The sequence below is a fragment of the Salmo salar genome, chromosome 09 (assembly GCF_965601325.2).
Source record: "Salmo salar chromosome 09, fSalSal1, whole genome shotgun sequence".
NCBI lineage: Eukaryota > Metazoa > Chordata > Actinopteri > Salmoniformes > Salmonidae > Salmo > Salmo salar.
The window spans coordinates 123,472,819-123,494,398 of NC_138299.1; the positions used below are offsets into that span (position 1 = coordinate 123,472,819).

At 42.2% G+C, this 21,580-nt stretch overlaps 1 protein-coding gene across 2 annotated transcripts; it reads left to right on the forward strand.

Annotated features, from left to right (window-relative positions):
• Positions 1–1,737: 1,737 nt before the first annotated feature.
• On the forward strand, positions 1,738–19,174 carry LOC106612689 (CAP-Gly domain-containing linker protein 3). 2 transcript variants are annotated; one of them, XM_014214101.3, is made up of 15 exons: positions 1,738–1,896; positions 4,391–4,543; positions 5,457–5,596; positions 9,497–9,590; positions 9,741–9,902; positions 10,481–10,599; positions 12,811–13,047; positions 13,335–13,394; positions 14,182–14,317; positions 14,505–14,654; positions 15,126–15,260; positions 15,378–15,501; positions 15,733–15,800; positions 15,924–15,996; positions 16,130–19,174. In XM_014214101.3, the coding sequence occupies exons 2-15, from the start codon at positions 4,411–4,413 to the stop codon at positions 16,182–16,184; spliced, it is 1,686 nt and encodes a 561-aa protein (XP_014069576.1). In that variant the 5' UTR covers positions 1,738–1,896; positions 4,391–4,410; the 3' UTR covers positions 16,185–19,174. The 2 variants fall into 2 exon arrangements, with proteins under 2 accessions (XP_014069576.1, XP_014069577.1); XM_014214102.3 differs by lacking the exon at positions 13,335–13,394.
• The last annotated feature ends 2,406 nt before the right edge of the window (positions 19,175–21,580 follow it).

Consider the following 21,580-nt stretch of genomic DNA (forward strand, 5'->3'; position numbering starts at 1 on the left):
TGGAGAGAGCGGAGGAGCGGGGTGACGTGAGAGAACTTGGGAAGAACAAATTCTTATTTTTTTTAATGACGTTTAGGAACAGTGGGTTAACTACCTTGTTCAGGGACAGAACGACAGATTTGTACCTTGTCAGCTGGGGGATTCGATCTTGCAACCTTTCGGTTACTAGTCCAACGCTCTAACCACTAGGCTACCCTGCATCGGGAGCAACTGTTTGCACGCGCATTACCACTCCACTATGTCTCCCTGTCATGGCTTTTGCGCCATCAGTACAGATACCAAAACATCTTGACCACCAAAGTCCATTTGATGTCACAAAGCTGTCCAGTACTTTAAAAATATCCTCTCCTGTTGTCCTGGTTTCCAGTGGTTTGCAGAAGAGGATGTCTTCCTTAATTGACCCCCCATAAACGTAACAGACATATACCAGGAGCTGTGCCAGGCCACCACGTCTGTTGACTCATCCAGCTGTAACATAGAATTCACTGGCTTGTATGCGAAGCAGTAATTGTTTCAAAACATCTCCTTCCATGTCACTGATGCGTCGTGAAACAGTGTTGTTTGATGAAGGAATTGTCTGTATAGTTTTTTGGGCCTTTTCCCCCAACATTGTCCCAGCCATATCCACGGCAGCAGGAAGAATTAAGGCCTCTACAATAGTATGGGGCTTGCCTGTCCTAGCCACTCGGTAGCTCACCATATAAGACGTTTCTAGCCCCTTCATATTAATGGTATCTGTTACTTTTATACGTCTTACTACTCAAAAGTCGTCTTCATTCTCACTCAAAAAACTCCCATGGTTTATTTTTCAAATTGGCATGTTTTGTTTTTAAATGTCTGCGCAAGAGTTAAAGTTTCATCGAGTTGTGAGATAGTACTTTTTCACATATAACACACTGCGGCTGAGGAAAGGCACAACTCCCAATATAAGTGAACCCCAAAACAATGTAGTTCTCATCATATTTGCGCCTCTTCGATGGTCCAACGTCCCTGTCTGTTGTAAGGTCTTTTCCCAGGTAAGGGTGCAGTAGCTATTCGGCTGCATCAGATTCACAACTGTCAGTGTCCATGCTAGCTGGGCTAACAACAAATGTAGAATTACTGATGCTAGCATTGGATGTGCTCGTGGAAGCAGAATAACTTGTGTCGTCGACAGGTATTGGTGTAGTACTGCTGGTATGTGTCTCTTACTTTTTTAACCATTTATCAATTTTCGAGCAAACGGAATGAGCAGCAGCTACGTTTGGCTACATATGGACCATTAGTGGAATTCCCGCAGGAGAGTAACGGTTATGTGATTGGATGTTAATTATTTGACATGGTGTTATTTCACTGAACACTAGAAGGTTTCATTTTATTTTTGGCAGTGAAACGAGGCTACTCAGGCGAGAAAAAAAACTCACCCAAATGTATAGCCCTGTTAGAAAATATAAATCGACTGTTAGAAAATGTGAAGAATATATATATATATTTTTTTATATATTTTTTTTATATATATATATATATTTTTTTTTCTATATATATATATATATATATATCTACAATTTCTTTTCTTAAAATGCGATTTTAGATTTAACCCTAACCTTAACCACACTTATACCTAAACCTAATCTTAAATTAAGATCAAAAAGCTATTTTTTACCTCATGAATTTTTAAGTTTTGGCCAATTTTGTGGCTGTGGTAACTAGGCGAATTCCTGTGCCAAGGAAGGACACTCAAAATTGTGCTCGTTAGCCTACGTTGTGTATGGTTGTGGTCCATGCGTGTTCACGCCCGTGACGCACTCACAGAGAAAGACCTTCGCAGCATTATAGCAGCATCCTCAGCACCATTGCTGTTCTCATCTAGCTGAACCGCGAGGAAAAGCTTGAGATAATCAAAAGGATTGTTTTGAGGTAAGATGAATATCATTCATGCATATAAGATTCAAATTATTGGATATATTTTGTTTGATAAAATGTATTTGCTTCCTGTGTTTTTCACAGCATGTGTGTTTGTCTTGATACCGAGCCTAGAAAGATGGATGCTCTGAAAACACTGTTCCATGAAATCTCACTGGCGGATGTTTTTTTTTCGCCCATTTTATCATATAAGCGCAAACATAAGAAATCAGCGCAGATATTATGCGTCTTCTCATTGTTATTGGATCAAATGAGTAGTTGCAGATGTGATCTTCGTATTCCTCCTCCAGCATCTTTCTCATTGTTTGTCAACGGGGCGTTTTTTCTCGTTTGTTTCCTTTTATCATGCACGTTGTAGAGCAATGCAATATGCACCTTTTGCGTTATTGCTCATTGCAACACTAATATATTGTTTTTATTTATTGTCAATGACTCAAACATACAAGCTCTGGCCTATTGTTTTTGTCAAATACAGTAGGATGGCATTAGTGTGACCCAGCCAAATGGTAAAATGCTATTCATTCCATTACAATAGGTATTGAATAGAAGATCAAAATCTGTAAGGTTTGTTGCACCTGTTTTTCCTCATATTTTGCTATCTGAATGTATTTGCCTCCAGGTTTTATACATCTTGTTGACTCATATGAGCACTGTTGCATAAGACTTAGTCATATAAGGTACTCGATTTAATTAAACAAATAATATGCTCTTGCTAATTATACATCACATTTATTCCAGTGAAAATGCTGTCTGTGACTGAGACTTCATTTATAAAACACACTACTGTCAGATCAGGGGTAGGAACTAGGAGGAGCAGGGCAACTCAGAAGAGAAGATGATGGCTGCCATTACTGGACTCTGTTAGTAGAATAGTCATAATTGGTGACAGGCATTGCACAGCACAGGTATAGTTATCTACCAGTCATTGGACCCTGTATCTTGGATACCCTTTGTTTCAACATAATCCTTTTGGGATGTCAGGCATCTTGTTGTATCACCCATTCTGCAGTGGCTATTGATTCAGCAGCAAATCATGGGAAGCACTAAAGAATGTCTATAACTAAAGGAATAAATCAAAGTAAAATGTAGGAGCTTGTAGGTAAGGTGACTCACTGCGCAGGGACAGTTGCTCCCAAATCATCCAGGCTATGATATCTCTTGACTATGTATCCATGTTATGTATCCATATCCAAACATGACTAGGAACCCCCTCAATATGATGCAACTGAAGGAAACGGGCAACTCATAGAGTTTCAGGAGGATGGTATCTGCCTGAGGGGGGGTTGTTCATTTGGCTTTGAGTCTGTATCGCAGCAGAATCAGTCTCTGTTAATGTAGTTACCCTACGCGTAATGAATACAGCACAGACCACTGTATGGCCTCTGTTTTGCCTCACTGTTTGACCCGATAATGCTTGAGTTGGTAGACTGATACAGTAGCAGAGCTGCGCAATAGGATAAGGCTTTTACTGATTGTGTGATGAGCTCTCTCTCTGCCTCTCTTTCTTCTCTCTCTCTGGACTTCTTTCAAAATCCTAAAGGATTAGCAGAGGCATGGATGGACAATATATTCTGTGTATTAGATTCCTTGGCAGCGTAATAATTTTCAGGCCGGATGGATCTGTTTTAGATACATGTGGTGTGCTCACCATGCAGTCAGACTTTGGAGGAAGCAGCCCTTGGACGTGACAAAAAAAGACCCTGTGAATAATTTACGCTATCATAGACTGTTCCCATTTCGATGTTGGGATAAACCGTTTCTCAGTTGTGTTAGTGGTTCTGTTCTAAAGGGGTGTTTATAACACATACAGGTAGCTTATTCTCTGGCCCTAGATTGAACATTTATTTCACGATGGAAATCCAGTCAGGCCATATCAACGTAATAGGCTAAAGGGTGTTGTGTTGTATATAAATTGCATTAGCATTGACATCCTGATATTATAAGGCTTTTACATAGATGTTTTACTGTTTGTTCAGCAGCACCTCAGAAATGAGTGCTGCAATGTCCCAACACATACTGTACAGTACATGCATCCCTGATTTCCCATAGTCGGGACGGATGTGCGAAATCTGCTGCTGCATATGCTATTTGGAAAATATAGCTCAGCCCTTTAGCTATGTCCAGAGCAATGATGGACATTAAGACTTAGTATTAGCATGCACTGACATGGTACAATAAATTAGACTGCCTGTTAGCCTGTCTGCTCTCTGAGTCTCCTCATCTCTTGTCAGTAAGTGCAGTTCTCAGTGAGTCACTACCGACCGTCTCTCACAGGCCCTAGAGCCAAACATAGAGCCTGTCTGCTCTGAGGGTATAGACTTGCCAGAGTAGATAGGCTGCCATGGGAACAAGACTCTTGTAAGCAACTACTTCATGTGACTCTTGGCTGAGTCACAGACGCATGAGAACTGTTCAGAGAATCCTGCGATGCAGCTGTTTGTTTTGTAGTGCCACTCAAGGAATGTTTGTCATCCATCTTGTTTTCCAGGCCCGCCAACGTCTAGCAGAATGACTAAAGAGCAGACTGCCGAGGTGGAGGAGGAGGCCCAGCCTGCCTCTGAGTACCAGAGCCCTGTTCATGAGCCCCGGAAGAGGCCCATGGTCCACCCATCTGCCCAGGCCCCCCTCCCCAAAGACTATGGTGGGTCCTAGGCCTCAGGCTCCAGGGCCCGCATTCACAAGAAGTGTCTCATAGTAGGAGTGCTGATCTAGGATCAGTTTTGCTTTTTAGGTCATAATGAATAAGATTATATGGACAGGAGTGACCTGACCCCAAATCAACACGTTGGGACGTTTTGGGAATACAGGCCAAGTCCCTTTGTTATAATGCTCCCTACTCAACACTGCTTTATATGTAACAGTGGATTTTGGGATCTGGGCCATGTGCCGCTGTAGCCTCGGTCCACAAAGAGCCTTTCACCAAGCACAGACCACTGCCTGGTCAAAACAACCTCTGCAGATTCATAGAAACATAATGAAAAGATGTAATAAAATGTATCTGATCTATAAATAAGTGAACAAGGCCTTTTATGGCATGTTATTGATCCTTTCAGTAGATGGATCTTGACTTTGGGGCTGTTATATGCAAACAGTATGGTATTGCTGGACACTCTATGCCAATGAATGTAAGTGGTTTCTGCAGGCTAAAATGATGTGAAGCTTTTTATTTCAGTTTGCCCACAAGCTTCAATGCATTTATTATGATGGTGTATTATAAAAACAAAGTAAGATCAATTGTGTTCCCACTTCGGTAGGGCTTCAATCTACCACATGCTGCTTTTAGAAACGGTGCTTTTAAACAGAACAGAAATATTGGATGTCCCACAGAGAACTCCATAAGTAATTAAATAGAGTGCACGAACCGGCCTACTGAAAAATACAACCCAAAATACATGTATATTTTGTAATAATAAAAAAATATGATATTTAATATCACACATTCAGAATGAGTCAATATGCTGTCTGACATAGAACAAAAAATAGCAAGAGAGGCACATGTAATACTGATTTGATGAGGAGGGTAATTATCTTGTTGGAATTCCCTACCATTCCAGTCTTCACATTCTTTGACCCAAATGATCCTGCGTGTCTGGAGATCCTGCTGGATCCGCGCACCACCATCCCAGAGCTGTTTGCCATCATCCGTCAGTGGGTCCCACAGGTCCAGCACAAGATCGACCTCATCGGAAACGAGGTGAGTTACTGCCGGTCGGATTTTCAGCAGACTACAGGCCTGACTACAGCTCACACAACACTGGCAGAAACATGTAGAAAGCTGTAGGCCTAGAGCAGGGATGGGCATCTTTGATGTGGGTGGAGGCCACAAAAAATCTGAACTCAGTGGCTCATGGATCTGCACCACATTCATACCCACACATGCCGTCAGAGCCGGCCCTAGCCTTTTGTTGGGGGGGGGGCTAACTTGCGAGCAAAACATTTTGCTGCTCTTGACAGCGGAAAGGAACAATTGACATTTTAAAGTACATTTCCTCCAATTCTACACATTTTACCATGGGGCGTAGAAAAAATATTACAGTTATAAAGCAAGTTTGCTGCTATTCTACAGGATTTGCCATGGGGCGGAGAGAAGATTTATAACTCATTTAATGCAATTCTAAACATTGTGCCATAGGGTGGAGAGAAATGTTTGCAGTTTTTAATGTGATATCTGAATGAGAGTGACTAACAAAATCAATGGGGGCCACCCAGTCGGTAATTCGGCTATGATTAATACAAGTTTAGATAGCTGGTTAGACTAATTTACTGATCTAAATAATGATAGCTCACATGGGCTAGTTGAGAAAATGTCCGACTGACATAGCAGGAGAAAAATTGCTGATGCACAACCAAATTTGAACCTTGTGTATTCTAATATTGTAACTGTCAACAATAAGTTGAGATCCCGACTGAGTTCCTTTTATGGAAATTTATCCGCGAGCCTACAAAAGAGGCAGGACGCCAGATGCCCATCCCTGGCCTACAAAGTTACATTTGGCGTTTCACAAGGCTCTGTGCTTGGACCCATATAATTGTTTTCTTTATTTCTACTGTACATAACAGACAGATGCAGTATATTACTGCATAGCGCACCAAAGAAACAGGTCTCCAACCAAAATACAATACACACAGGAAACAAAATTCACCATGCAGTCATTAGTTGAAGAGAACATGGAAACGCTCATCAACATACTGTAACACAACAATGCACACCTTTTAGCTCAAATTCATTGAAATCTCATGAACAATATCAATGTATTAAATCCCTTACTATCTAAAGAGCAGTGGCCTTTCAGCTGCATGCAACCTTCTAGAGTTGGTCACCATCACCACATGCTGCATTTGCAGTAAGGAGAGAAGTCCATTGGTCTGTGCTCAGCTTGCTACTCTGCTCTCGTGCTCTTAAGAGCTGCCAACAGGGCAGACGCATCAAGTTCCTTGATCCCTGGAGGAATGCAGTCGATGCAGGCCTAGTAATTGTGTTGTTCGACCCCTCTTTGTGGTGAACTCCTGCGGCTCTGAGCCGGTCAGCAGCGGTACACTGTTGTTGTTGGCCAAGGTCCTGCTAGAAGATTACAGACTCGTTATCACACTAACCTAGTAAGAGAGTGTTTTTTGACAAACCCACTAGTTGAGCCTCAACGTTGGTAAGGCTCCACAAAGAGAACCTATTAAGGCACAAGGCAAGCATAAGATTAGTATTTCCCAGTCCCATGCCCATACACAGTATGTGCTGTTGAATAAGCATGTGTATGGGCATGGTATTGGGAAATACTCATCTTATGTTTGTCTTGTGCCTTAATGGGTTGTCTTATATTGGGATCTGTATTGTGGGAGGCTTGGTGGCTTTGGCTTCACATTTTTACATTTACATTTTAGTCATTTAGCAGACGGTCTTATCCCGAGCGACTTACAAATTGGTGCATTCACCTTATAATATCCAGTGGAACAACCACTTTACAATAGTGCATCTAAATCTTTTAAGGGGGGGGGGTTAGAAGGATTACTTTATCCTATCCCAGGTATTCCTTGAAGAGGTGGGGTTTCAGGTGTCTCCGGAAGGTGGTGATTGACTCCGCTGTCCTGGCGTCGTGAGGGAGCTTGTTCCACCATTGGGGTGCCAGAGCAGCGAACAGTTTTGACTGGGCTTCAGTTGGAGGCATGACATACACAACCACTTGGGGCACTTTAGCAAAGTTGAAGCTTAACTAGTGAACTTTTCACAAAACACCTTCTTACTAAGGATGTTGTCATGTAAGGTGTAGTTTATGTTTCAGTCGATTCCCTTTTATATTGCTGTTGCTCAGATGAAAGTGCACAGCTTTAGCTCAGGACCAACCATTACTGCAGTGTGAGTAGTGTTAATGTGACCATGGGAGTAGGAACTCTCATAACCCTGAAGAGGAAGAGTGATGAGGGTGGGATGTGAATCAACATAAAGAATGCATACTTCAAGTTTCAGACTCATTCCCTAATCCCGCCCTACTGTCTTGGAGAGAGGGAAGATATGCCCCATAAAAACACATGTAAACACACCAAGCAAATACACACTCTTAGTTAACTCGGTTTCCTCTTAGCCATGCAGCTTTAGTGTTAGGATTGATCGTAAAGTCAGCTTCAGTTCCTGTGTGTCCCCTGGGACGCCATGATGGCTGTGATTGATGGCTGAGATAATAGGGTCTTTCCATTACCCAAACAGGCTCTGCACTAAGACAGACTCTAAATCAGACCAGGCTGTCAGATATGGGCAAAGAACCACTCTGCTGCACTCTCAGTAAACAACCCCAGCCCTCTGGCAAATAGTCAATGTCTTTTTGACAGTATTTGAGAGTATTTTCATTAACAGAGATGCATTGACTTATCTGCAAAAGGCTTATGTGGATGTAGGCTTTTGCTCCAATCAAATCAGTAACGCACCTGATTCAACCTAACTAAGTCCTAAATGAAGTCGAATCAGAAGTGTATGGCTTTGGCGCATACAGATTGGCCACCGCTTCTTTACAAGCTACTTGGACAGTAAGAATTTCCACCAATATCAGTTACTAGCCCCAAATTCCTTTTCGACAATGTTAGCCTCGTGTTAGCATTGCAGCTACAGGGATCCATCTTATAGAATCCATGTTGAATCCATGTTGAATTCATGTTGAATCATGAAGGTGTGCATGGTGGTGTGATCGTTAAGCCTCTGGAGAGGACCTGTCTGATAATATCATGTTCATTCAGTTGGACTACATGTCTCTGTATGAAAAGGCATAATCTCCGAGCTTGAGGAGAGTGTGCTCATTTCGACTCTCTTGATTGACACTGGTGGATATTGAACTGTCCCGAGATAGTTGCTAGTCCAGTTCAGGAATCAGGATGGGTCCTTTTTCACTCGTCACTCGACACCCGTCACTGCTGTCTGCTGGCACCAGAGGAGAGAGCTAATTAACTGGAGTTTCACTGCTTCTTCAAATCTTCACCGTTGGGAATATGGCTTTACATAGCACACCTGACACTCAGCAAGACATACAGTAGATGGAGGTTATTCGACGTTGTAAAGGATGCCATGAATAGTTTGCTGTTATCTCCTGTTGGTACTGTTTCCAACGTACCGAGTACAAGCTTAGATATTCAGTTGAAACAGCATAGTAAATTAATGTCACTTCCAGTAACGACTGCCATCATTTCAATATTTGTGTCCCTCAAATGTTTTACCTATCCAAAATGGCTGCCGGTTCCTCATGTAGATGGATGCTACTCAGCAAGGACAGCCTCCGATGAAGTTGCAACGCAGTGGAAATGAACGTGGCGCTTAAATTATGACGCAGCAGGAAGCCATCATCACCTTCCCCATCATTAAGAGTTCACTAACATGTGTCGTCTGTGCTATTTGGGTGTGAATGGCTCATCCTGCTAATGTGGCTATGCTAAGAACAGGGAGCATCACTCAGAGAGATGAGAGGCTATGGCCCTGGGGTGGTGTGGTCTGTATGTGTGAGTGATGACTGGCCTTAGTGTTTCATAGTGTTTTAAAGGCATCTGGTAGTACTGCTCTCTCTGCCTTTCCCCTAGCCTCTCGCTTTCTCTTCACTGAACAGTCCTTGTCTCCTCTCAGATCTTGAAGCGTGGTTGCCATGTCAACGACCGTGACGGACTGACAGACATGACCTTGCTCCACTACAGTTGCAAAGCCGGGGCCCATGGAGTCGGTGAGACTCTCAAACCCTCAACTGATTGTTCATTTCAAATGTCTGAATCCTCAATAAAGCTTTCACAAAATAAAGTGTTTTTAGTTTAAGATTCAATGCAGTTTTACTGTAGTTTCCTACAAATTTTGTCCATCTTGTGACCCCGTCCAGGTGACCCTGCCGCTGCCCTCAGGCTGTCCAATCAGCTAATTTCCCTGGGGGCAGACGTGAGTCTCCGCAGCCGCTGGACCAACATGAACGCCCTGCACTACGCCGCCTACTTCGACGTGCCAGAGCTGATTCGCATTCTCCTCAAGGCCTCCAAACCCAGAGGTGAGTAGCGTCAACACAACCCATGTAGTCTACCTAGCCAACTAACAACATAGTCAGTCCTCAGGAGCTGTTGGAGACTAATAAACCTCCCCAAACACTCCCCAGACGACTTTCCTCACCCTGTTCGCACACTCACTCATATACTGTATACACACACACTCACACACACTCCAAAGCTCGTGCTTGGGCCTGTCCTGTCAGTTCTAGCATGCTCCTGGTGTATGTCCTGTATGTCTCCTCCCTCCCCTCCCTGGACTTCCAATCAGAACTAACACTGCATCCAGCCCCTACCAGCATTGATCCAAGGCCATTTCATTAACTCCTACATTGATTTATCATCGCTCCACCACACTGACCATTGATTGTGGCCGTTTTGTCTCATTGTTATTCTCCTGTCTACGGACCATGGGGCTCAAACACAACACGAGACTCCTACGAGATTAAATTGGTAATGCTTTCAGAGACCCCTAGGAGAAGGAATTGGTTTACGCTTTTAGAATAAAACTAAGATAATAGCTGACATTGGCTTTGCAATTCAGATTGATTTGATCTGAACCTGGTTGTATCTGTCTCTGTAGTGCTGAATTCCACCTGCAGTGACTTCCACCATGGCACAGCCCTGCACATCGCTGCCTCCAACCTGTGTCTGGGGTCCGTCCAGTGTCTGCTAGAGCATGGAGCCAACCCCACTGTCAGGGTAAGAGCACGATTGACTAGACCTCTCTTTTGTACGTCTCTTTCTCATGGTAACTAACTACAAACAGAAATGATGAAATTGAATATGGCATATACACTCACTGGACAGTTTATTAGGTACTTGATCGCTCCTACAGACAGTGAGTCTTATGGCCTGCTATATAAAGCAGGCAGACAGGCATCGAGGCATTCAGTAACTGTTGGATTTAACGTTAGAATGGGCAAAACAAGTGACCTAAACGACTTTTGAGTGTGGTATGATTGTCGGTGCCAGGCGCGCCGGATAAAGTATCTTAGAAACGGCTGCCCTCCTGGGCTTTTCACGCACAACAGTGTCTAGGGTTTGCCAACAATGGTGTGACAATCAAAAAACATCCAGTCAGCAGCTGTCCTGTGAGCGAAAACAGCTTGTTGATGAGAGATGTCGAAGGAGAATAGCAAGAATCGTGCAAGCTACACTCTTAGAAAAAAGGGTTCCAAAAGTGTTCTTCGGCTATCCCCATAGGAGAACCCTTTTTGGTTCCAGGTAGAACCCTTTTGGGTTCCATGTTGAACCCTCTGTAGAAAGGGTTCTACCTGGAACCCTTTAATTTTCTAGATAGCACCTTTTCTTCTAAGAGTGTAACAGGCGGGCAGCAAACACAGAAATAACGCCACAGTACAACAGTGCTGTGCAGAACAGCATCCCGGGATACACAACTCGTCTATCCTTGTCATGGATAGGCTATTGCAGCAGACGACCACACCGGATTCCACTCCTATCAGCTAAAAACAAGAAGAAGCTGCTCCAGTGGGCACGCGATCACCAACACTGGACAATTGAGGAGTGGACATCGCCTGGAACATGACAGCGAGTTCAGTTTATTTTGAGTGTCCTGGTCAGTCCCCAGACTTCAACCCAATAGAACATCTTTGGGTTGAGATGGAACGCGCTGTTCGCAGCATGAATGTACCGCTGTCCAATCTGCAGCAACTGCGAGATGCCATCGCGTCAGCATAAACCAACATCCCTGTGGAACTTTTCCGACACCTTGTGGAATGCTCAGAAGAATCCAGGCTGTTCTGAAGGCAAAAGGGGGTCCGACCCGGTACCACAGTAGATAGGTGGACCTAATAGAATGGGTGTGCATCTGAGGTTTCATGTCCATTTGATATGATTTGTTGGTAACTTTAAAAGGGAGCTGAACTTCCTGATTTGGCTTCGTTTTTCAGCTTGGTCATTAAGAAATAACTGAAGCCAAACGAGAGTTGTCTTGGGGAGGTGGTTTAATGTGTGTGTCTCTTTTGTGTGTGTGTGTTTGCACGTGGCAAGCAGTCTTTGGTTTGTACATTCACTCTCTCAAAATAGTACACGGTTACAGTCACTCACCCTTCTAGATAACATGAAACAGTCTAACAGGTCTTGAAGTCGCCTAGGAAAGCTATTGCTAGCCAACTTCTTTCACCAATTAGCTTTAGCCAGCTGGTGTGCGACCGTGGCAAGTTGGTTTGACGTTTGATAGCTCTGGGGCTTGTTAGGGACCATAAATAATTTACACAATGTAAATGGCGCAATATTTTTATGTTGCCCACCTTTTAGTTGTCTCATTAAATTATTTAAATATTTGTATTTGAATTTCTACAATTTATAGTTGGTTTGAGGTTGTTAGGTCATTGAAATTTGGAGCTATTGGCATTTAAATATATTGTCCCATGTACATTGTGTAATTTACTGATGGTCCCTAACTAGCCCCATAGGGCTATCGAATGTCAAACCAAATTGACCATGGACATTATGATCAGGTCTCATGCAGCTGTGCGCAGAATTGATGATTACTTGGGTGCTGCCAGCTGAAGGCAGGCTTGAAATAAACCCAACCAAAGCTAAACTGTTACAGTACCCTTTTATTCCGTGACATACACTTTATTTCTATCATCTCGCAAATCTCAGACTGATTTTATGACCAAAACTATCCTATTTAGACTTTGTAGTCAATTTTGACAGTAGAATAAATGTTTATGACTCATATCAATGCCACATAGACCATTTTCAAAATGAGAAGTTGCTTTTTAGGGGCAGTCGCTCTTTAAAAACACTGTTTCAGATAAAACAGATTCTGTTTCGGTTTTATGTGGGGATGACTTCGACACAAATATGCCAATTTATTTCTGATGTCCCTTTCTCTCTCCCTTTTTCTCTCCCTCCCTCCTTCTCTGTCTCGCTCTCTGACAGAATGATAAGGGCCAGGGGCCGGCCGAGGTGGTCCCTGACCCCATGGACATGACTCTGGACAAAGCGGAGGCGGCCATGGTGGCCAAGGAGCTGAAGCAGCTGCTGCTGGACTCTGTGCCCCTCAGCTGCAACCTGCCCCGCGCCACCCTGCTCAACTATGACAACATCCCTGGCAATCTAATGCTCACCTCCATCGGCCTGAAACTGGGCGACCGCGTGGTGCTGGACGACATGAAGGTGTGTGTGTGTGTGTGGTTTGTCAGGATTGGGAGGCAAAGGGTGAGAAATGGGAGCCTCAAAGACTGAAAACAGTGAATTAAAATAAACTGCTGAATATTGTGAGCGCGTTTTATGTGCATAAGACCATTTAAATGGCTTTCAATTATCTTTATATATTTTTTTATAGTGGCCAGTATGAGGTATCATTCATCCTATATGGTGGAGCCCTGCTGCTTGTTGTACTGTGTGAGAAGAGAACGTGAATTCTAGCAAACATTTATTCCCACTTGTGTTAACACATATAGCTCCCCAAAAAATCGAGCAGTGATGAAATTGACATCTCAGCTCTGCATCACCTGAAGCAGGTGGGTAGCCCTCGACCTGTCTACTTGCATAACTGAACACATTTAATCGTGTTTTCAGGTGTATTTCCATGACTGACCGCATTACTGACTGCATTAAACGACGTAGTCTCCCTTGGTGCATTCATTTGGTATTTACTACGCATCACTAACTGCACTTCAAATGCATTGGAAACCTATCTGTGGCCTACTGTATGTCAGCAACTGGAATCCACTAACTTGAAATGGTGTCCGCATACTTTTGCATATATAGTGTATGTCCTACTGACCACAACATAATCACTTAAAACATGTTATTGTGTTGAGATGGGTAGATTACTAACCATATCCTAGTTACAAAGCTGTCCAACCCTGTTCCTGGAGAGCCACCCTCCTGAGGTTTTTCGCTCCAACTCCAGTAGTAACTAACCAGACTCAGATGATCAACCAGCTAATTATTAGAATCGGGTGCGCTAGATTAGAGTTGGAGCAAAAACCTTCAGGATGGTAGCTCTCCAGGAACAGGGTTGGCCAGGCCTGGACCCTAGTATCTCAGTAGTAAAGAATAACAGAAAAGTAGAAGATAAGCATGCTGCCCTGGTCTAGAGATGTCTCTGAGACTAGTCCTGCCTCAGTGCTGTGGAGAAGTGTTGTTAACTATTTAATCCTGCCTGGTATCACCTTCAATAATACAATAATAAAAATCACATGTTTTGTTCGATGAGCCCCTGTGGGGATCAATAAGGTTAATTCAATTTGATAGTCAAAATCCAATATAAATGTCAGACCTCACACAGTCTCTCCTCCACAGACGGGCACCCTGCGCTTCTGTGGGACCACGGAGTTCGCCAGTGGCCAATGGGTAGGGGTGGAGCTGGACGAGCCAGAGGGCAAGAACGACGGAAGCGTGGGGGGGGTGCGTTACTTCATCTGCCCCCCCAAATTGGGTAACCACCTGTTATTTCACTCACATTTTGGGAATTCTTAGTTAAATCTATTGAAGTGCGCTAAGATTCCCCGTGAGAAAAGAGCAAAGAGAAGACTTGATTTCATAACTTTTTTGTCAATTTTATGCAGGTTTCATGCAATGCAGGTTTTTCAGGGTTTTCTCTAATCCCTTCTATTGTCCTGAAGGTATCTTTGCTCCAGTGTCAAAAATCGCCAAAGCTGTTGAGCTGGCCCCCTCCTCTGTCACCTCCACACCCAAGACGCCCCGCATGGACTTCTCCCGCGTCACAGGAAAGAACAAGAAAGAAAAGAAGGAAATAATGGAGAGAGAGAAAGGTACAGGGGATACCTAGTCAGTTGTACAACTGAAATGCGGCTTCCACAAAAGAGTTTCCCCATCAAGGGCCATGGCATTCATTCTCATAGGAGCACAACAAGCCACCTGTTGATTCACAGACTTTATAACACATAAATAACACATGACTCATAGACTTAGAACACATTATAAACTGGGTGGTTCGAGCCCTGAATGCTGATTGGCTGACAGCCGTATACCACGGGTATGACATAATATATATTTTTACTGCTCTAATTACGTTGGTAACCAGTTTATAATAGCAATAAGGCACCTCGGGGGTTGGTGGTATATGGCCAATATACCACGGTTAAGAGCTGTATCCAGGCACTCTGCGCTGCGTCGTGTATAAGAACAGCCCTTAGCCATGGTATATTGGCCATATACCACACCTCCTCGTGCCTTATTGCTTAAAAATAACATGTTAACTAACATTTGATTTCCTCCATCAGCTCTGAGGAAGAAGTCTATGTCCGTGGCCAGTCTGGACCCAGATGGGGTGAAGGTGGAACTTGGAGACCAGGTGCTGGTTGCTGGTGTGAAGCAGGGAATCATACGCTATTACGGAAAGACAGACTTTGCCCCAGGTAGGTCTGCTGTGAAATCATGTCACTGCAACACTGGTGGTGATATTTTCAAGAAATGTTTGACAAATGCTTAGAAATGTTTAATCAAGTTGAACTATTGATGATGTGTGTGTCCAGGTTACTGGTTTGGTGTGGAGCTGGAGCAGCCCACAGGAAAGCATGACGGGTCTGTTTTTGGTGTCCGCTACTTCACCTGCCTGCCCAAGTACGGCGTCTTTGCACCCCCGTCTCGGGTACAGAGGTAACATAACACCTACTTTAACACCTGGTTCAAAAAATGACCGTAAGATAACGTAATGACTTTATTGATAAGAAAGCATTTTACAGTTACCTTGTGTAACTATGCTTATCAGTCATTCTCAGACGAAGAGCCAGACAATATAAAACGTTCTCTGTTGTGATTGTAAAGGTTCATTCTGAACAGACTGACCGTCTTGTACAATACTAAGCACGGCTGTTAATGATCTCTCAGAATCTGCGGATCAAAGGACGGTCAGAGCGGCGATGGCACGATGGTGAAAAAAGTCCACCAGGTGTCTAGTAAGTATCTACGGTCAAATCCGTCCAGTCATGTTAGCCAGCGTGCCACGTCACCCCATGTTATGATGTACCTTCTACTCCCACGTCTGTATTCTATCCAAAGATGTTCTTTGTTTCTTCTAGTGAACCAGCCAAAGCGTAAATTCAACGCGGTGAGGTCACCTAAGGACATCACGTCTGAGAGTTCAATATCCAGGTAGAGTCTCTTCTTTTCCTCTCTGTGTTGTCTCTGAGTCAACAAATAGCAGCTTAGAAATAAGCTCCTGTTGACGAATGTGTCCAGTGACGCGAATCCCTCTCCTCTTCCTCCTGCTCGTCCTCTTCCTCAGGTTGCTGTTCTGCTGTTGGTTCCCCTGGATGCTGCGAGCTGAGATGCAGTCCTAACCACACTCTCCTTCCTCCTCCTCTTCCTCGACTTCAAAAGATCTACTGCTCTCCTCTTAGTGTCCATCTTTCATTTGTGCTTTTCTCTGGCTGTTGCTGTCAGAATTACAGTAGTGTACCACCGCGCCCCCCCCCCCCCACTCTCCATTCCCCTTGATTGCAGTCAGTCCTATAGCAAAACCTAGTGCCTTGTATGTTAACTAACATCCTGCATTCCGTTTGTAACACTAATAATGAGACAAAATAATTGTAACTCAAAATCTGGGACACAAACTCTACAAAAGCAACTATCTAATAGATATAATCATTTAGTTTTTGTAAGTTTCTCTATTTTGGTGTTAATTGCTTGTTGTTACCCTGTCAGAAGTTGCCAAAACCCTTAGACCAGTCAGCCAACTTCTTATGCCATGGAGCTTCTACTAGGGAACCTTTCAAATGACTAAGTACATACTGATATACTTTGATTTGCTGCTGCTTCATCCTAATTTCCAGTATTTCAGAGGAGACCAACACATTGTCTGTTGTACTAAAGGAATTGATCCAAAATGTGCATGTGTGAGTCAAATCGTGTTACTCATTTATTTTCCCATAAACATGCCTTTTTATTGTGAAAAGATGTGACGTGAACATATGGTCATGTTCTTCTGATGTCGTCTGTCCAAAAGAAAACAGGGTTTAATATTATTCAGGATTCCTACATCCACTATTTCTCCACTTGCACTCTGAGAATTTTCCCAAATGTGCAATTGGAAATGTGTATATAATATTGATTTGCTTGTTAATGGGCTTGTGTAATTGTAATATGCTCACACATGGTCCAAAAATGAAGTTCCTGGTGTCCTGTACTTCTTTGAGAGATCCCTGTTAAATACTAGAAACCAGTTTTAGGAAATGTAATGCTAGCACATACGTATGTCAATCATAATGTCCCAACTTAATTGCTGAAGGACATCTTTATCTGCACAGACAGCTTCTGTACCCTTGAAAGACAAGTTTCTAGCAATGGTTTAAATCGTAGTATTATAGACACCTCTTTGTCCATAACTGGGTCAAATAAGACTTTCATAACTTGGTTTTAGGTGTTTATTGCACTTTGAACCAGTTGGTCTCAGATCCAAGTTACATTAACCAAAATAGCTGCTCACCCCAAAATGTAATATAAGGGTAAACCACTTAGGTTAATATTGTTAAAGCGGTTTTCTTTATTGTGTAGCATGAAGTAGCAATAACTTTTGCTTAACTTTAACTTAAAACGTAATATAAAAAGCTTTATTTGCCCACATTTAAGTTTTGTTTATAGAAATAGGAAATCTACAAGGGTACCAAAATAAACTTGTATTAGGTACGTTTCTTGATAAACTAGTACCCTGCTCCCCATCTGTAGGTTCCTTGTTGCACCAAAAGTGTTAATCTCAGGCTAAATCTGCACAGCCAGAACCCCTGCTAGCTCAGTACTACCACAGTATACACCCCGTTAGCTATCCTCTCATGCTTCTCTTTCCTCTCTCAACGTTAGGCTTTGGTAAGTTTGTGAGTGTGAGCATTAGGAAAAAAATCGGACCGTCTAAACTTGCGTGCGGTTAATGTCAGTCTATGAGTATGTGCATAAAAACAGCAATATTTAACTGTGTACTTTGCAATGTGGATATGGATAGTGGTCTTTGTCTACTCAACACTATGTAAGCACACCATGAGGGGGAGAGAAAACACCTGAACTTCCTCCTGCACTCTCTGAACACCGTTGTGAACATCCTGTGTTACCAGCACCGCGGAACAACAAAAAAAATACTCATTATCAGGAAGTGTCTAAATACTCTTGCACCATGTCGTTTTCCGAAATCGCCCCTTATAAAATGTGGCACTGAGCAATGTGGAACTGAACGCAACAATGTGTGGTTTTTGATATTGCTAGTGTAAGGTTATGACTAGGTCTGTAAGAGAGCCGCTGAACAACAAGGATACTATGAGGGAGTCAGCTTCATTTGATCTGAATAAGGGATATTAGGATATCCAGTTTGAGAGAAACTCATCCATTAAACCTCAAAGTCAGTCATGTAATGGGATACTTAAGAACCTGTGGCATTTGGAACTTTTCTCCTTTTCTATTTAATTTAATGACTATCTCAACACAAAATGTTGCAAACTTTATCAGGACAGCTCGCTTTGTTAAAATCCTCTGTTAGCCAAGAAAGGCTAAAATTATACTGTGTCAAGAAGGACTGTGAGTTTCTTTACTAGTAGTTAACAAACAAATCCTCGCCCCATACTGAAGTGCTTGATAATGAGTACGAATACATCAGAATGTCTTGTCTTTACTACTTACGCTGGGAAAATGTAATTAGAAATAAGTATAGCGTGCAACATTGTTCATACTTACTACATGGTTGAGTTGAATAGTTGGTTGACTGGCAGATTTGATGCTCAAGAAAAGTTGTTTGATGCCAAGATTGACCAAAATGGTGTAGTTATCGCCTAGATGTTGCACTCTGGTAGCATAATGTGCACCATAATATGCCAGTAGATGTCACTAATGTGTCACTTTTATCATCTACAACTAACAACTTGACAAGAATCTACATTGATGAGTCCTCTCTTCAAATGTTCTGTTTATTCGAGGACATTATGAACATTTATATAATCTTATTAAGTGGTGTACTGTCATTATAAAAAAAAAACATGATGTTATTCTAAAACTATCTCAACAATGGTTAATTTTCTTCATAGACATGTCGTTGCAGTTTGTTAAAAATATATTTTGATAATTTCACTAAGTGTACTTTTATTTTCGAGTTTTATAGTGTGTTGGTGTCTGTGTCCAAAAATAGTTAACTGGGGGGGTACTGTTGGATTTATTATAGTGTCATAAATAATGTTCATTGCATGCTCTTTATTTTCTGAAAGTTTCTTTTTACAATGGTGTATCTCAGCATGAAAATGCTTATAATTACAACTCTGACTATGAATCTAATAAAAGTTGATGTTGTTTTCTACATTTGCTGTTGCTTGCTTTTGTTCAAACAACTTTAGAGATAAATCACTCAGACACTTACTGTAATTGCTTAAATGTGCATTTATTGCAGGTCTAACAATTGAATTTAGTTTTTACATTAAATGCCCACAAATGAATTGCTATCTGGGGATATTTACGCGTGGTGAGTGGGCCTAAAGGCTTATGAACTCAAGTGAACATAAATTAGTGTAAAGAAATAATATGTTATTGTTATCATCAGAGGAATCACGAGAAGCTGTTTCCCTAAAAGCTGCGCTTGTTGTAGACTGTTGGCCAGTCTATTTTCGAAGTAGCCAGGTCTGGGGATTCGGCCTTGGTGCTGCTCTTCTGCCTCTTTCGGCGCGCACGACGGTTTTTGAACCATACCTAGAGAAATAGAACACATTATGTCAAGTCCAGAAAATAACTTGTAACTTAAACAGTTACACAACCACTTTTCTAAAAGCAAACGTATCCTTCTCTTACCCTAACGCTTTCCTCCGTGAGGCCCATGTTCCTGGCTAGTTCAGCCCGTCCCTCGACACCGGGGTAATTCGTTTGTTCGAACAGCTGATCCAGTTGTTTGGTCTGGCTGTCCGTGAACACTGTGCGCATTCTGCCCCGATTTACTTGGTTTCCACCTTGGTCCAAGTAAGTGCACAGAGGCTGAGGCCCTGAGATAAAAATATATATATATATTAAAAAAAGCATGATTAAGCAGTCGGAAAGCAAGCAAAGAGAAGAAGGAAAAACTGTAGGCCTAATACTTTGTAACAATGTAGCACTACAGTTCAATACTTTGTGGCCTCAACATACAGTCTTATATTGTGAAATAATCAAATGTAAAACTATCTCACCTCTTTCATCGTTGAAAACTCTGTTTTGAGTTGCAGTAGGACACAGATTTATATCTGCATGATGACAATTACATGATCCATAGCTAAGGTAACTGCTACTAGAATCAAAAGTGTGTGATATGGTCGGAACCTGCAGCATGTGGGCGGTTGTCAAATCCCTAGGCATACAATATTTCCGGTTTTCAATTTGTGGATTTGAGTGTCCATGGTGGAAGGTGCCAGACAAACATCCAACATGTTGTGAAGATTCGGCTCCAGTTGTGTAAGAAGGTCCCACTTCGGCGCCTAAAATGCGTTCAATGCTGAAGTTTGAGGGTTTGGTCGCATCCATGCTCAGAGGTAAAAGTCCCTCTAAAACAGTTAGGTACGTGCTCAGGGCTACTTTTTGTCTCACCTCTCCAACCAAGGACACTGTCCTCCTTCAAATGTGCAGTCTTATGATCAACCCCAGATTATATACTCCTCCATTGACAGTTCAAAAATAAAATAAGTTGTCAAATGTAACCCCTCATTATTATGCAATTTACACCCCTTTTGTACTAAAGAAAATGCCTAATGGCCCATAATGGCTTTACCGTTTTTGAAGATGTCCATCTCAAACGGTCCATGCAGATTGATCATAAAATAACATATACATATTTGGTTCAAAGGATAATGACTTTGATGTCCTTGAATCAAAGTAATATACGCAGTGATTGATTGTAATTCGTTTTTGGACTGATTAGATAGTACGGTCGAAACGGATGATACTAACCTTATGGTGCTTTATGGTGCTTCTGGGATTGTAAATGGACAAACATGTCAAGCATTTCTGTTAAAATGGTGTCAGACTATAATGACAGAGGTGCTATCAAATGAAATCATAGGCCACGTTATTTACAGTGCATTTAGGTGTCACTACGTACTACAGAGACTTCAGAGAACGAAAGGCCTTTACTGTTTGTTTTACGCATAGATTTATGGCTTTTACGCGCTCTGGGATATAATAGGATCTTAATTGTATCACCCTGTTGCAGGAGAACTTTCCTGCAATGCAGGACATGTTTAACTTGTAGTGTCTTTGAGGTTTAAAAGGATTCTGAAGTTTGTAATTTTCACTTTGAAATGTCAGACTTGATTTTCCCTTACGAAAATTGGATCAACTCCAACAACAATGTCTATTAATTATAGTCCACATAATAATTCACATTTCCTGTTGCTGCAGGATTATTTTCCTGCTGTAGCAAACTGGTTCAAATTAAGATTTTACACAAGACATTTTCATGAGTGAGTCTTATGATCTTTCGTATATGTGGGCTACACAGACGTCCATTTTCAACGTCCATTTTTTTTGTGAGCATTCACAGCAGCCTTGTGTAGGCATAGTTATTCATAACTATGAATAATTGTACACAGCCAGCCAATAACTGTACACAGTCTGTAAATAGAACACCCAACTACCTCATCCCCATATTGTTACTTATCCTCTTGCTCTTTTGCACCCCAGTATCTCTACTTGCACATCATCATCTGCACATCTATCACTCCAGTGGTAATGCTAAATTGTAAAT